Source organism: Schistocerca americana, chromosome 2, assembly GCF_021461395.2.
Source record: "Schistocerca americana isolate TAMUIC-IGC-003095 chromosome 2, iqSchAmer2.1, whole genome shotgun sequence".
Lineage (NCBI taxonomy): Eukaryota > Metazoa > Arthropoda > Insecta > Orthoptera > Acrididae > Schistocerca > Schistocerca americana.
Window position 1 is genome coordinate 1,114,509,407 of NC_060120.1, and position 17,144 is coordinate 1,114,526,550.

At 42.3% G+C, this 17,144-nt stretch overlaps 1 protein-coding gene across 1 annotated transcript in view; it reads right to left on the minus strand.

Moving 5' to 3' along the window:
* LOC124594714 (cilia- and flagella-associated protein 57) overlaps nucleotides 1-17,144 on the minus strand; it is a 287,883-nt gene that overhangs the window by 247,518 nt on the left and 23,221 nt on the right. Inside the window, exon 2 of the mRNA XM_047133082.1 lies at nucleotides 14,233-14,500. Coding sequence (XP_046989038.1) covers nucleotides 14,233-14,500 — 268 coding nt within the window. The remainder of the gene's footprint in view (nucleotides 1-14,232; nucleotides 14,501-17,144) is intronic.

Below are 17,144 nucleotides of genomic sequence, written 5' to 3' on the forward strand. Positions count from 1 at the left end.
GGGAACTGAGTGATTGGTAGAACGTTCCGTCGTCGTTTATGGAGACTTGGTGACTACGTTTACAAATGCTGTCACGTACCTGTGTCACTTTGAAGCGTAGTGCTGTGTTCAATAAAAATTATTTCGTCTACCACAAGAATGAGTAATTTACTTTTTGTAGTCCCCTGGTAGTACACGCATTAACTCAACTGTGGTACTTTGAAAACACTTAACTTCTATTTCGTACTACGCTACCCCTTCCAGGTCAACAAAATGTCTCTCGCTAAGGAATATCTCTGGTGTCCAAATTAGCTTGAAATTTACCAGGGATCCATGCACGTTACTCATAAACGACATTTCAAAGCTAAAAAGTACGTTTTGCCAGATGTAACGCAGAAGCACGAATCTAAAGCATTTCGAGGATCTTATCATGCCCAGAAGTATCTGAACTGCGTTTGGCCTGAGCTGGATGCAGCCCACCAGTACCGGGTTGAAAACATTTTTCCCCATAAATGACATGTCATTTGCCTCCCCCCTCCCTCTGCCCACCCCCCCTCCTCACACCTAGACGCCTTTCCTTGGGCTCATGGCGAGACTTTTAAAAACAAATTTAAATTTAATGATCCTGGAAATGAATTTTTTTTTCTTTTAAAATACGTACTTCACAAACATTCCTTCGTAATAGAAGTACATTTCTGGATCTTATTCAGGGGTTAAATAACAGTAGAAAACAACTTCGTTCAGTTTAAGTGAAAGCAGAAAGAACCTGGACCAGTTGTATTTTTCTAGCTACGATAAGAATATGCAACCTATTAAACTGAGTGGAAAGGATGAACATATAAAATTTCCGTTATTAATTCTATAATTTACAAATTATTTCATTTGCCACTGGAAAAAATTGCAACGAAAATACAAGAAAAAATCTGATTTTATATTGACATGTCAAGCAAAGACACTCTTCAACTAAATAAGTTTAGTGTTCTATGAGAAAAAACTCAGTACCAGAAAGTTTTCCACGAAACTAGTTTTAATCAGTGAAATGGTAAAATTTCTTACGTACACAAGAGAAAAGGAAAACACAAATTTCTGTGTGATACAAAATAAAAATATTGCATTAATAGACTCATGTATAATTCGTACAATTTTTCAGTGTATGTACTGGCCAGTTTTCCCATGGGTGACAACTCTGAAATTATTCTAGTCTCTAAGTTACTAGCTAATGTTTCATCTGACTTCATGATACTGCTTTCAACGGAAAAAGCTGACACACCACATACACTCCTGGAAATGGAAAAAAGAACACATTGACACCGGTGTGTCAGACCCACCATACTTGCTCCGGACACTGCGAGAGGGCTGTACAAGCAATGATCACACGCGCGGCACAGCGGACACACCAGGAACCGCGGTGTTGGCCGTCGAATGGCGCTAGCTGCGCAGCATTTGTGCACCGCCGCCGTCAGTGTCAGCCAGTTTGCCGTGGCATACGGAGCTCCATCGCAGTCTTTAACACTGGTAGCATGCCGCGACAGCGTGGACGTGAACCGTATGTGCAGTTGACGGACTTTGAGCGAGGGCGTATAGTGGGCATGCGGAAGGCCGGGTGGACGTACCGCCGAATTGCTCAACACGTGGGGCGTGAGGTCTCCACAATACATCGATGTTGTCGCCAGTGGTCGGCGGAAGGTGCACGTGCCCGTCGACCTGGGACCGGACCGCAGCGACGCACGGATGCACGCCAAGACCGTAGGATCCTACGCAGTGCCGTAGGGGACCGCACCGCCACTTCCCAGCAAATTAGGGACACTGTTGCTCCTGGGGTATCGGCGAGGACCATTCGCAACCGTCTCCATGAAGCTGGGCTACGGTCCCGCACACCTTTAGGCCGTCTTCCGCTCACGCCCCAACATCGTGCAGCCCGCCTCCAGTGGTGTCGCGACAGGCGTGAATGGAGGGACGAATGGAGACGTGTCGTCTTCAGCGATGAGAGTCGCTTCTGCCTTGGTGCCAATGATGGTCGTATGCGTGTTTGGCGCCGTGCAGGTGAGCGCCACAATCAGGACTGCATACGGCCGAGGCACACAGGGCCAACACCCGGCATCATGGTGTGGGGAGCGATCTCCTACACTGGCCGTACACCACTGGTGATCGTCGAGGGGACACTGAATAGTGCACGGTACATCCAAACCGTCATCGAACCCATCGTTCTACCATTCCTAGACCGGCAAGGGAACTTGCTGTTCCAACAGGACAATGCACGTTCGCATGTATCCCGTGCCACCCAACGTGCTCTAGAAGGTGTAAGTCAACTACCCTGGCCAGCAAGATCTCCGGATCTGTCCCCCATTGAGCATGTTTGGGACTGGATGAAGCGTCGTCTCACGCGGTCTGCACGTCCAGCACGAACGCTGGTCCAACTGAGGCGCCAGGTGGAAATGGCATGGCAAGCCGTTCCACAGGACTACATCCAGCATCTCTACGATCGTCTCCATGGGAGAATAGCAGCCTGCATTGCTGCGAAAGGTGGATATACACTGTACTAGTGCCGACATTGTGCATGCTCTGTTGCCTGTGTCTATGTGCCTGTGGTTCTGTCAGTGTGATCATGTGATGTATCTGACCCCAGGAAGGTGTCAATAAAGTTTCCCCTTCCTGGGACAATGAATTCACGGTGTTCTTATTTCAATTTCCAAAAGTGTAATTATTCCTGAGAAAGTGAGGACACAAGGTAGGTATTTATCAACTAGGTTTTTGAAAATTTTCTTTGACCATTAGTTACAGATAAATGGTAACATCAGGAGAATTCATAAGATTCCCAAAATATTGCCAAAAATTGAATAAATTTGCTTTTGTAATGTAAAATAGTGAGCTTTATGCTGACTTCCTGGAGGAATAATTGGTGCTAAGATCAAAATTTCGTCGTTTAGTCGCTTCGCGATGATGTCACATTTGTCAACATCACTTAATGCAGTATCAAGAGCCAAGTATGTGGGTTTTAATTGTTCACATCTCCACGTCTGCAGATTATGAATATTGCATAAATAGCTGAAGCCCTTTCTACGACTGTCCATTAGGTCAAATCTATATTTTAGTGAGCAGATAGCTCTATCAGCAATAAGGTAGAAAAAATTTACCTTAGGAAACCTTCACATTCATTAATGGGTACCTCGTTAGACTCATAAGTAAACTGCTTCTTCACTCTCCTTTGATGGATTTCCTTTTCTTCTTCAAAGTCTGAATGACAGCCAAGTATGTCAGCAAGTACTTTTCCATGAATTACCATGCGATTAAACCCTCTGCTGGTCATATCATCTCCAAACAAACTGTTAACAGTTTCAACTAGATCCATAGCACTCGGTAAGTTTGCAGTATTTCTTTGGGAAGCTTTGCTGATCTGGTCGATCCAAAACATAATTCCATACCAGACCACTGCACAACAATGAAATGTGAATTCTTGTAGCTTTGTTGCAAACCCAGTTACACTGTTTTTACCAGTAGCAGACTTTAGAATTTTCGTTCGCTTCATGAACATCGTCGTACATCTATTCAGTGTAGTATTTAAGATGTTGCAAGGCATCTACAGTAGTGGAATGTAGTATGAAGGTGGGGTATCTACGAAAGTAATAGTACAATGTCTGAAGCGTTGGTGTATGTAGTGTATTATGAAAGTAGTATTTACATATAAGACCCCGGTTACGGTGGCGTGGTGCGACACGATCAGAGCAGTGCGGCATGGCGAGAAGATCAGCACTGGCGAAACAAACCATTGTTGTTCAGTGCGTGTGATTAAAGTGGCGTTTGTTTCTGTGTGCGGTGACCAGAGTATTTGAGTGAGTCTGGCTGTATTCGGCCAATGCCGGCAGCATTTGGCTGTTTGTGCGCATAACTGAGTCACTACTAGAGTTGTGGCGATTCGTGAATGAGTCGTTCATTTGAATGACTCTAAATAAAGAATCGTAAGAATAGAATCGTGATACGGACGAATCGTCGCTCAAAAGAATCGTAAGAACGATTGCGTGTTTCCGAGTCGTGACGATTCCAAGATCCAACGATTCATCGATTCTTAGTACGCTGTGCTTCGAAGGCAAGTTCCGAATCATGCCGAGTCGTGCCGAATGATTATGACCGCAAGATGGCAGTCAAGTGGAGAATGCGTGTGAACAAAGGAAGCTCGGAACGAACAAACGAAGTTCGTGGGCCGTAATATTACTCGTGGAAACCAAGCTGACACTTGGCGGTGGCTGACGGGAACGAGCGTAAAGGCATTTCCCATGTACTATCGCTACCACCAACCATCGCGCCAACGTCACCTTAGTTTGCGCGAGTAATACACGAACTAGTGATGGCAGAAACGATATACAGCGAGTACACAGCTCCCAATACAGACGATTAATATCAAGAAATACAAGTATGATGAATAAATACGTACCTCTTTGTTTGTTGCAGATGCGATGCAAATCACACACACCTTCTATACACACGATTATGTATTATATTTCGCGTATCTCGAAAACGGCCCTAACGATTTCGATGAAATTTTGTATTTAGACTGGTTTTTGCTTTTTGAGTTCACCTACATAGTTCTATTTTTTCGTAAAAAGTCAATTTTGCAATATATATATCCTACATAGCTCCATTCGTAAAAACGCAATTTTATATTATAAAAAACTATTTCACATGTTTTTATAATGCCATCTCGTAAAACTTTGTTAGTACATATTGAATGTTGTTAAAGTTTTGGTTTTTATGTTTATCTGTATATAGGTGTCTTTCCTTACAGCACGCGATTTTACACAAAATAACTTTTTAAATGAAAACGCGAATTTCGTGTTTCTTGGGAACGGCTTTAACAGTTTGGATAAAATTTTATATTTAGATACCGATTTTGATTTTTAAGTTTATCTTTAAACAAAAGCTTTTTAATTAATAATTTCAAGTTCGAGTTTTCGAATGTTATCGTGTTCAGATTCATATTAAATTTTAATGAAGTAATGTCGCTGTATACGATTGAATCCTACAGTTTAGAAGTATGTCGTCTTCTCACGTAAATAGTAGTGACTGCGGCATGTTCTCGGACAAATTAAAAGCAAAATACCTATGCTTTGTATTTAGAAGAAATGAAAGTTAAGCTAAATTTGCTGTGTGGGAGGGCTGTCAGCTGCGTTATGAATTACAAGGGTGATGTGGACTTGGAAAGACATCTTAGCACAGAAAAACATAGGATGATATGAGCCAAACCACGTCTGCCTCACTGCTAGATTTTGTTACTATAAAACAGAAAACTGTAGTCAGATACGTTCAAGCCACACAACCAAACTGGCATACCACGAAATTTTGCACCACCTTTCGCACAAATCGACTCCTCTTTCCTGTCGTACTGAAATAAAACAATAGATGCAATCAAATCAAACATTACCTTTATCAATTAAGGCATTACACGTATAAATCGAGAATCACACTTGTAACGTCATATGCATGTTTACTCATAAATAAACTATTTCTGGCATATCTTATCATGACACAGTTCGATTCTAACCCCATTGACAATTTCAGGCATGTCCTGCCATCTGTGAGTAAGATATAGAACTTTTTGCATTCCGTAAGAATCGTGCCATCGCAGACTAGAATGAATCATGAAAGAATCGTGAACGAATCGTAGGAATCGATTCGCAGTGTGAGATTGAATCGTAGGAATCGAATCGGGAAAAAGAATCGTGTTGTCCAACTCTAGTCACTACTGTTGCTGGCGCTTGTGTTACTTTTTTGTAGTGTTGAGAAAGTGGCTTCAGCGGGAGCCTTAACAACAGCTGTTTTTACTCGTCATCCGTTATGAAACGAGAAAAACAACTAGAGGTGGCAGCAGCATTACAGACTACAAGTACAGAATACATTGCCTTAATGTATTATTTCTTTCGTTCTCTCGAAAAGATACGAGATAATAAAGTTGAAGTAGCATGGCTGACAAACACATGAAAATAGTGTTTTACTATGTGAAAAAATGTTTTCAAAACCACCTCGTTTTGACAGCTTCATTTGAAACTGTGTTAATGTGTCTTTCGTCCTGTCAGGTAAGTGCCTTGTGTAGAACGCTGGATTTCTACTGTGTGTTGCTGATCGACGCTGAGGGATCCTAACAGGTCAATGACAGTGTTGCGGAGAACATGTACATTTTCAGGATCTTCAGCAAATTCTCGTGAGGTTTGTATTGGCTTCCAAAATATGCTCCACTTAGCTCTCATTATTCCTAAAGCACATTCAGTTGATCGTCATGGTCAGGAAAAGCGTTTGTCGGAATATTCTTTCCCTGGATCTAAAACTTATAGGCTGTAAGAGTTGATAAAGTACCTTAACGAGGGATATGCGTTATCTCCAATAAACACAACAGGCAACACACCGGACGCCTTTGTTTTTGGAAACTCTGGTGGTATGTTAAGCTCTTCTACTTGAATTACACTAGAAGAATACACTAGAAGAATCAAATCTACCATCGTCCCTTCGCTTTCCACAACACCCGACACCGATTATATTGAATTTACTGTGAGGATTTGCAACTGCTTGTAGCATGATTGAAAAATGAAAATGTTTTATAGTTGTAAACATTGTATCAGAATTTTCTGAGCATTTCAGAAGAATATGTCTTCTGTTAACATCGCCGATTGGATTTGGAAAGTTCTGTGTATTGTAAATCATTTACAGTATTTAGAAAATCATCTTCAGAAGGCAGTCATGTGTCGCGACTGAGGGCAATTCCACAACACTTTGGCATTTGACTCCATAACCCTTACAATGATTATGAATCCTGTTGTGAAAGTCAGAGCTATGCCTCAAAAACTAATTCCGCTTTCTAGGAACCTGTAACCGTTCTCGTTTCACTAGCTGTTGATAACCCTTAAAAAGTACATTAATCCACTGAGTAAAACCTGTAGTCACCTGCATACCGTACTGGATAAGAAGTTATACACGGTAACCATATGGCAACCTGCTCTCCTCTTTGCGTACTATCGTTTGCCAAAATCTTGTTCCCATATTTAAAACTGTTTATGAGGTACGAAGCTATTATGAGTATTTCATTCTCGCTTTATCATCCGGGCGCACGAACGGAACGGACTCGCTATATACCATCCATTTTTTCAAGAATGGAGTGAGCAATTGATCCCAGTCCAAGTTTAAAGAACGGTTCAACATGTTAACTAAATTTGGTAGTACATATGACCTAACATGCACCAAACGCAAATTCATAGCGACCTCTATTTTTCATAGCAAACTATTCGATTATCTTGCAGTAGACTGATTAATTTTGAAATATCACAGTATCTATGACTATTAACAAAATGATAAGCAGTTCATCTGGAAGATGACGAATAAAACTGTGAGATTCACGTTATTTCTTTAAAATCGTTTGAAGAAGATTGCAGATCGGCCCGTCTGTGCGTTTGCCGTTCATGCAGTCGAGCGAGCCAGCCTGCTGCCGCGCCGCCCCTCGGCCCGACTATACCCTGGCGCGACGCAGCGCTGGAGCAGCGGACCTACACACAGTTCCGCTCTGCTCTGTTGGCCTCTCCATTACAGAACCGAACTAACATAAAATATCATTACGGAATTCCATCGTCTCTTTCAGAACACAGAGTAACAAAGTAAGCTGTTCGCATTTCCTAAATGAAAATTGGTATAAAGATACTCATTGGCCTGTTGCGTTATTGCATTATCAGTACTTTGTCCAACCTCTGTTTCGCCTTATTACCTCAAAAATTCTCTTTGTCATTCATTTTGTTAGGTTTTGCGGTTCTTGCAGTGAAATTATCGCCAACTATTCTCGTATCGCTCTTTTCAGCTCTCATACGGCCTCAAAATGCCTTCCACTGCGATAAACACGCCTTCCAAATATTCACCAAGGATTTAGTTTCAAATCCGGGTATTTGCCGGCCAGGCAAACATCAACACCCTTATCTTCAAACCAGTTTTTGGTTGTAGCAGAGACATGCACAGATGTATTGTTTTGTTGAGACATTAGACATTCGTCCCCTACGTTCTCATACATTCTCATCACTTCTCTCTCTAGCATGTCAGCTTACATGTAAGAGTTCATTCTAGTGTTCAAGTCAAGCAATGCGTGATTTGCCTTTAACACAGAAGGTTGTCCAAATCGTAACACTTTTATCACCAAAATTTCTGCTCATTCTTACCGGCTATTCTGTTCTCAAGTCATGCCAGTAATATTGAAATCCATCTGGATTATCTAAATTAAATTTTTTCTCATCACTGAAGATTAATTTTTCCCATTCTAAAGTCCATGACATATGCTTTTCAGAGTAGCCTCTTTATGTCTGAATGTTAGAACAGGTTTCTACAGCCACTTCTTGAGTGCAAAATGTTGTGACAATATTTACCGTACATGTCTGGCAGTCACTGGCAACTGTAAATCGGCAACAAATTGAGAAGAATAACGGTTTGTGGCCCTTCCTGCGGCTGACAGTAACCGTTTCTATGCCTCAGATAATTTTCTATTTTCCCCATATTTTCTTTTCTGTCCATATCATACGCCCCATCTCACGAAATTATCAATCTCTGTACTTCATTGGTTCAACTTCTTGGCTATTTGACGATCAGAGAGCCTCATTTCCCGTATACACCGAGATTGCTTTTTCATCATATGATAACTGTTTTGCGCATGGCGTTGTCACAGCCGTGGTTTATGAATGCCACGCTCGCTGTCACTCATGGCGTCTGTTTCCTATCTGCAGTAACGGCATGTACGCACTCACTAACACTGCACACAGCCGACTGACATTATACAGAGTTCCACCCTTTGTCACCTGAATCGGTGATATGCACTACTGACATCAAATGCGATCCATTTGACCGCATTTGTCAGTATACTAGAGCTCTTACTAGTGCATATACGCTCTGCACAAGTATTGTCAGCGGACACAAGGAGAATTGGCTGCTGTCCGTAAACAGCTGGAAGCAGCGTTGGCTACCGGCGACAGGCTTCTGGCTAGTGCTCAAAGTTGTGGTGACTTATGAGCGCTGGAGACGAGACCTGCAACACGTCTGGTGCCACTGGAATCCCCTGGTGACCTGTATGTCACTGCAGCTTCCGATATGCAACATCTGACCGGCCCGTCCTCACTCCAGAGTGGCTGGCAGACGGTGGTGGGTCACGTGTCAGTGGGCGGAAGGCGAAAGAGGGAGCAGGCCGTGCGGCTGGCTCCCTCCGTCTTAACGACAGGTACGAGGTGTTGCCCAGTGTTGATAATTCTCAGCCAGCATGAGATGCTTCTCCTATTGGCCCAGCCACCGATTTCGTGTCCAGACCGGACAAGAGCAGAGAGTGGGTATGCTTATCACCGGGAGCTCTAATGTTAGACGGGTGATAGAGCCCCTCAGGGAAATAGCAAGCACGGCGGGAAATGGCAGTGTGCACTCGGTATGTTTGCTGCCAGCTGCTACCGAGCACACTGGTTGCAACCGGCTGCATGTAGAGGCACATGTCGGCACGAATGACGCCTGGTGCTTGGGTTCTTTCGGCGGATCACTGATTTGGTGAAGGCAACTAGTATCGCACGCGGGGTGCAGGTTAAGCTGTCTATTTGTAACATCGTACCCATGGTTGATCGCGGTCCTCTGGTTTGAAGCAGACTAGAGCGTCTGAATCAGAGACTGAGACGACTCTGCGACGGTAGCGGATGCGAATTTCTCGACCTCCGCTATCGGTTGCAGATCTGTATGGTTTCATTTAATAGGTCTGGTGTGCACTATACGACAGGAAGCGGCTACTAGGGTAGCGGAGTACACGCGGCGTGCAACCCTCCCTTGTGAGCAAAGATTATTTGCCTGATAAATTAGCCGCAATACCGCAGATCGGAGATAGAAAAGGTTAATATGATTTTAGAAAACTGCAGGAGCATCCAAGGAAAGGTTCAAGAATTAGTATGGCTTACTGAAGGTTATCAGTATTAGGGACAGAAAGTTGGTTGAACTTGGACGTTAATGACAACCAAATCCTAAGTTCAGATTGCTGTATTTATCGTAGGAATAGGGTAGTCGCCAATGACGACAGAGTGTTTACTGCAGCAAAGATTTCGATAAAATGTAGCGAGGTTATCACGGATTTTGATTGTGAATTAATCTGGGTGAAGTTAAGTGTCAAAGATCGGGCAAAAATGGTAATCGGATGCTTTTCTAGACCGTCTGGGTCAGGACCTCCAGTGGTAGAGCTCTTCAGACAGAACTTGCAGAATATCGTTAGTAACTTTCCTGATTCTTCCTTTGTAATACGAGGTGACATCAACTTGCCAGGTATAGACTGGGAGGGTCATTCTATCAGGGATTCGTGTGACATTGTTCTGGATGTCTTGTACGAAAATTACTTTGAGCAGATAGAGAGCTAACTCGTGAGGGTAACATCTTAGATCTCCTGGCAACAAACAGACCTGAAGTTATCGAGTCAGTTAATGTAGAGAAAGGTATCAGTGATCACAAGGCATCTATTACAACGGGTCTTACAAGGAATGTTAAGAAAAGTAGGAAGATATTTTTACTAAATTTCAGAGTATCTGAGCAGTCAGCACGACGACGAAGATGTGGAGTAAAAATGAAAAAAATTAAAAGGCATCGTGCAAAATTCCCAAGACAAATTTGTACCGAGTAACTTCTTAAAGAAAACTGCTACATAAACAAAGAGAACTTCGTCTCAGATTCGAGAGAAGTAAAAACCTAGCTGAACGAAACGGAAACGCGCGTAAGGAGAGCAATGAGAGAAGCGTTCAATGACTTCGAAAGTAAAACTTTGTCAACCGATCTGAGTAAAAACCCTAAGAGGTTTTGGTCGCATGTAAAACCATTAAGTGGTCAAAAGCATCTATTTACTCACTCAGTGACCATACTGGCGACGCGTGGTGTGGCCACGTGGTTTGAGGCGCCATGTCACGGATTGCGCAGCCCCTCCCACCGAAGGTTCGAGCCCTCCCTCGGGCATGGATGTGTGTGTGTTGTTCTTAGCATACGCTAGTTTAGGTTAGTTTAAGCAGTGTGTAAGTTTAGGGACCATTGACCTCAGCAGTTTGGTTCCTTAGGAATTCACATACATTTGAACATATGAACCATACTGACACCGAAATAGAAGATAATAGAGAGAAGGCCCAAATACTGAATTCCGTCTTCCGAAGTTGCTTCACCGCGGAAGATCGTAGCACTGTCCCTTCTTTCAAACGTCGTACGAACATCGAAATGGCAGATATTGAGGTAATCGATCCCGGAATACAAAAACAACTACAGTTATTCAGTAGTGGAAAGGCGTCAGCACCAGATAAGATACCTATAAGATTCTGCAAATATTATGCGAAAGAACTTGCTCCCCCTCTAGCAGTAATTTACCGTATATCGTTTGAGCAACGAGGGTACCTAGCGACTGGAAGCAACCGCAGGTAGTTCCCGTTTTTAAGAAATACCGTAGGCCAGATGCACACAATTACAGACCTATATCGTTGACGTCAATTGTTGTAGAATTATGAAACATGTTTTATGCTCAAGAATTATGACCTTAATCTGTTGTAGAATTATGGAACATGTTTTATACTCAAGAACCTTCTTGGACAAGGAAAATCTCCTCTATAAAAATCAACATGGATTCCGCAAACAAAGGTCCTGTGAAACTGAGCTCGCTCTCTTCGTCCATGATATCCACAGCGCCGTAGGCAATTGCGCTCAGGTTGATGCCTTGTTCCTTGACTTCAGAAAGGTATTTGACACCGTCTCCTACTACAGTTTAATGAAAAAAACACGAGCTTGTCAGGTATCAGAGCAGATTTGCGACTGGATTCATGACATTTTTGCATACAGAACTCAACACGTCGCTCTTGACGAAACAAAATCGACAGATGTAAAGGTAATTTCCGGAGTACTCCAAGAAAGCGTGATATGATCGTTACGTTATGAGGTACTTCAAAAGGACCTCTTTCTACAAGAGTTCGTCGTATGTCATCACTCATCAGTTTTCAGAAGTAAGTATAATTTTTAAAATGTTAAAAAATTTATAAGGTCATACTCCTATGGAGCAGGTGAAAAATTAATTTCACCCAAAAAGTAAAGATCTGATAACAAGAAAATTAAGGTTGCTCATTCACGGAATTTTAATATACCGGTAATCGTAAGACACTGTGTGTAGCAATTCCTTCATCAGTTTTTCACAGTTAAACTGTCCTTGGGACTCCATTAACGTATTGTTATCTTGTCCTTACTACACAACGGCAGAGTCAGTGCAAGAAATATGATGTCTACATTAATAGACCGTTTCACTTGTCAAAAATACTAACCAGGACAATATTTTATTTTGAAGTCAGTGGTGGCTGCTGCCCACACAGTCAAGACTCGTTTGCGGACTCTTGTTTATTCGTACATATTTGCTTTTGTTAACCATATACTTTCAGCCTTGTCAGAACTGTACAAGAATACCAGTGGCACTTTTTCTTTCAAAAGCACCTGTTTTGTAATCTTCGCTACCTTTATAAACAAAATTTTGCATTAGTTCATCGTTTTATCTAAGAGGCTCAAAGGCATCTGTTCGGCTCTCCCAAAGGGTACCGCTGACAAGTGTTATACTCAGATAAAATATGTGCTTCTTCAAAATACACCATCGATAGGCAAATGCTGAAAAAAATTCGTTAGCTACTGCAGAGACGTCACGTGGAGAATCTCCTTTAGCAGATACCAGTGTGCAGCACATGTGGCGTGCTGAAGGAGTATTACATTTCTTATTGAGGTAGCCCAACTGGATGGGGACTGAGTCTAAAAGTTTACGTTTCAAATATATCTCCACTGAGGAGAACAGATACTGAAGTCAGTGGTGACTTTTAACAACAAATTCACACTTATCTCTTTGCATCTATTATCTAATACTTTGACCCGCGTAAGTTTTTACTATTAATTACGACACATTCTGTATACTAATTTTATAGTAGGCGCCTCCTCTGCTTGGCGTCCTAACCGGCCTCTCTTGTGGCTCGGTCCTTAAACTGGCCGTGGACATGTATGGCTAATAGCACACGCAACAAAGCTCAGTTCACCAAAGATAACACAGAAAGGTGCCTACAGTGCCAGTGTGCGCCAGGCTGAGGTTCGTAGTCACCTGAAACAAGTGAATATCGGTCCAAAGTCGAGCATCGTCATGTGACTTTTGTCGAATCTGTTACTTCCATCACTCACCGTACCGAGTGTCTTCTTGGAGAGCGCGCTTAGCAAATGAATTATTAAACGCTTATAAACCTAGCAAAAATACATTAATAATTCCCTTTACTGTAATTACAGATTTACTGAATGTCAAATTTCGAAGGGAACTAGTGAAAGAAATTTGCAGGTAATCCTTCTCATATGCAGGGTAAGATAAGTAACAGGACAAACGTTAAGGACCCAAATTGGCCAACATGATAACACCGCATTTCTGTGTTCTTATTGATGCTGTATCAAAAATATTAAGATTACAGAAAATGATTTGCTATCTTCACTGTTAATTGCACGCTTGGCGGCCGAAGACCCCGCATGGGGTCTCCCGGCCAACAATGCCGTAAGATCATTTCATTTTTCTTTCTCTCACCTTAAGTATAATTTTTACAGGATTAATACTTCAGACTAGCAAAATACATCGGAATTTTAAGTAAATTTTGTGTGTGTGTTTATGCTCCATAAATATGTAGTAGTGTAGCAACTCTTATGGGAGAATACGTATAAAGCCTTTTGTAATCAATATTTTTGTGGAACGTTCAGAACATATTTGTGTTACTGAAAAGTTATAAGGGCGAATTTGTTCACAATTCGCCATATCCAGTTGAATTTTCAATTTTTCTGACCAGAATTCCACTTCACATACCATTTTGTACTCTTTGTAACATTAATTTTTCTCACTACGGGAGGCACCGGTGGAACTAAAGCCAAATATTCATTTCTCTACGTTGCTATTTTTAGTTTTATCGTAAACTGCCTTTCGAAACATAAAGAGCAAATACAAAAAGGGAAAAATTAATTATTTTTGCAATCGTCGGTCCTAAATGTCCATTGGAACCGACGTCAAAAATTAAATATGGTTTTGCACTGCACACAGTACCACATATTTATGGGAGCATTGCTGTCAGAGAGTCAAGAAGGAGTAGTGACGGTGACAGAACGAACCCTGTCAGCACAAATTTCTGGACTTGTAAATACCGTTATTCATCAACACAGTTTTTAGATTACAGTTTTATGTAAGATGAAATCACTGACCTGATAGACTTCTCCTGTTCCGTCTTCATTAATTGCTTGTGTTGAGGACTTTAGATCTCCCGTTTGTAACTCATAACACAGTAGCATCCACTGGGGCTTGCCAAGAATTACCATTAAGAACTTTAAATCAAATGTGAAACAGGCAACAACAATTTCCTTGCCAGGAATGTCAGGAGAAACACAGATTACTTTTTTTTGCTTCAATGTTGTCAAATCATACACCGAAATATAACGTTCGTCTGTTTGATACACAATAGCTGCCATCGTTCTGAAAAAGAAATTTTTCAGTTCACAAAAAAACGGAAAATACGTGATAGATACACTGCCTGACAGAAAAGTGAAGCATCCAGATGGTCGGATGTCAATGTCAGCTTCGTATAGCTACTCACCATCAATGAGTAATTGATTAGAGTGGCAATTCTCTGTCACAGCTAGAATAGCAACCAAAGTGCGTTACTGTTGTTCGTGTTTAGTGGTGTTACCAGAACTGGTAAGGCACAGAAGGGCCTAAACAGTGGGCGATGTTGCGTGAACACGGAGCTGCCGCATACTCTAGTTAGACAGCGTTATCAAAACATGACAGTGTTTGAAAGGGGCCTCAATGTAGTCTCTATTTGGTCGGCTGGTCAAATCGTGCAATATTCAGATTTGTGGGGCATTCGGATGTGAAAGAGGTCCAGTATTGGGCTGAGTGACGTCCGGCATACTCGTCGTCAAGTGCGAAAGAGAGGCAATGGTAATTTTAGAGCTTTGGCGCCCCCCATACCCCCTGGCCCTCCCGGATCCTCTGTGGACGCCCATATCGGAAAACAGCAGCAGTTACCGACCCATGCATATATTGCGCCATGAACACCACAACACAAACGGCTGTACGTGAAGTGGTGCTGTGACCAATAAGCAAGGACTGCTGATGAATGGGTTCGCACTGTGTTCAGCGATGAATGCACTATCCCAGATGACCACCGTCGGCGAGTGTGACGGCGACTTGGCAGCGGTCCCATTCTTCCAATGCTTTGGAGAGGTGCAGCCGTGTCGCTCCTGGTGCAGGGAGCCATCGGTCATGACTTCAGGTGACTGCTGGTGCTGACTGAGGGAACTCTGAGGACACAACTGTACTTTACGGACATCCTGCGTCCTCGTGTATTACCTCTCGTGCGACAGTGTTGTATTACTGTCGTGACCAGCAAGATAGCCAGATCTGTCCTCAGCTCGGACGTCAGCACCATCCCGGTGCAAACTGCCAGCAGTCGTGAGTCCGGCTTGCCTCACTAGAGTACACAACGGCTTTATGACAGTCTTCCCATCCGAACCAGTGGATGCATCCACGCCCGACGGGGCGCGACGTCATATTGATAAGAGGGCTCATGCTGCCATGTTCTTTGTAAATTTGACTCGATATTGTAATCACTGAAATAACATTACATTCCATCTCAAGCCGTAAAGGTCATTTCGTTTTCTCTTCCCTTCCGTGGGCTTCGGATTTTTTGTCAGGCGGTGTATTTCATTTCCTCTGTTATTTTAGACAGCAGTACAATCCCAAATATGGTTCTCTGCTCCTATTCTATGTACAAAGTAAAATGTTATAGCAGTTAAATAAGAAACTAAAGTCTATGCAATATGATAGCGACGTTTATTTTTTTTTATTTTTGGCCAACTTTTAAGTAATTGACATCTCCTTGTGGAGCCGTACTCGCAACAAAGATAAAAAAAACACGTAAAATATAGTAGAAGGCGCCATCAAAGATAAAAATTAATTGAAAAGCTTTATGAGTTATTAAGTGCGGAAATTGGGACATTAATTAAAATTAATGTTCGCTACGTGGCCTTGACATGACGATGGCGCAATGATATTCGTTAGAGGTATTTCCCCGATTTTTGTGGCACAATAGGTATTATCAAGTTACAAATAATCGTCCACATGGCGCTTTAACTGAAACTGAGCCAATTCCGTTAGCAAGGGCCCACCTACACGCATAGAGATATTCCTGTGAGTAAAACTAACGGTAAAAACACATAGTGGCTCCTTCAGAACCTGCTGCAAAAATTCCCTTTACATAGGTCATAAAAATAAGTTCAACTCTTCTAAGTCGACTGTGTTTTACTAGATACGAGTACTCGAATAGGCCTCTGGTCCTCTGGTTGACCAGCCAACCGAACGCTTCAGCTGCACTTTGAGGAGCCAAAACGTCCTTCCGCGCTCGGTGTTGTCTGTCGCACTGCCGTATTGACCTACAGCTAAGGCGCCATGCTGGTAAAAGCTGTTACTCTGTGGCGAAGCATCAAAAGAATAAAGAAAGCAGCTGCTACGTCGGCTAAGTATTTCGATCCTTCTGTTCCTCGGCAGCCGCGTTAATTCTTCTGCTAATTTATCGATGGTAGCCCCTACTTGTGATGCTAATCGAGACTCCACATGATCCATGCTGCCAATCAAACAATGTCAGACCGCTCTAACTGCAGTTCTGTCATTACTCTTCTGCATATCTCTCTTTCGTCTCATTATCTGATACATATTATTATCTGTGACATACCTCATCCCATTATACGAGCAGTATTTGCCAGATGGATCGTTAAAATCTTCTTTGATAATTTTAGTATTTGTGCACTCTTTGTCACATATGATTCAAATAATGAAACAGTGCACGGGTTTTCCATGCTTACGACGATACGTGTGAAGAATTTCTTCTCGTTATCAGGTGCAAATATTAACACGTAAGTGTTTTGACTCAAGTTTGCATGTGTGTTGCTCTGCCTCTCTTGAGCTGTAGTTGTCTTTCCGAGATTATGATACTGAAATCGGAAAATTGGATAAGATAAATCTTGCGACTTTTTACATGTTATGTAAGAAATTGTATTTTTGTCTGCCTACTTGCAGGTACTGTACTGCCTCCATTACACAGAAACCCACACACATG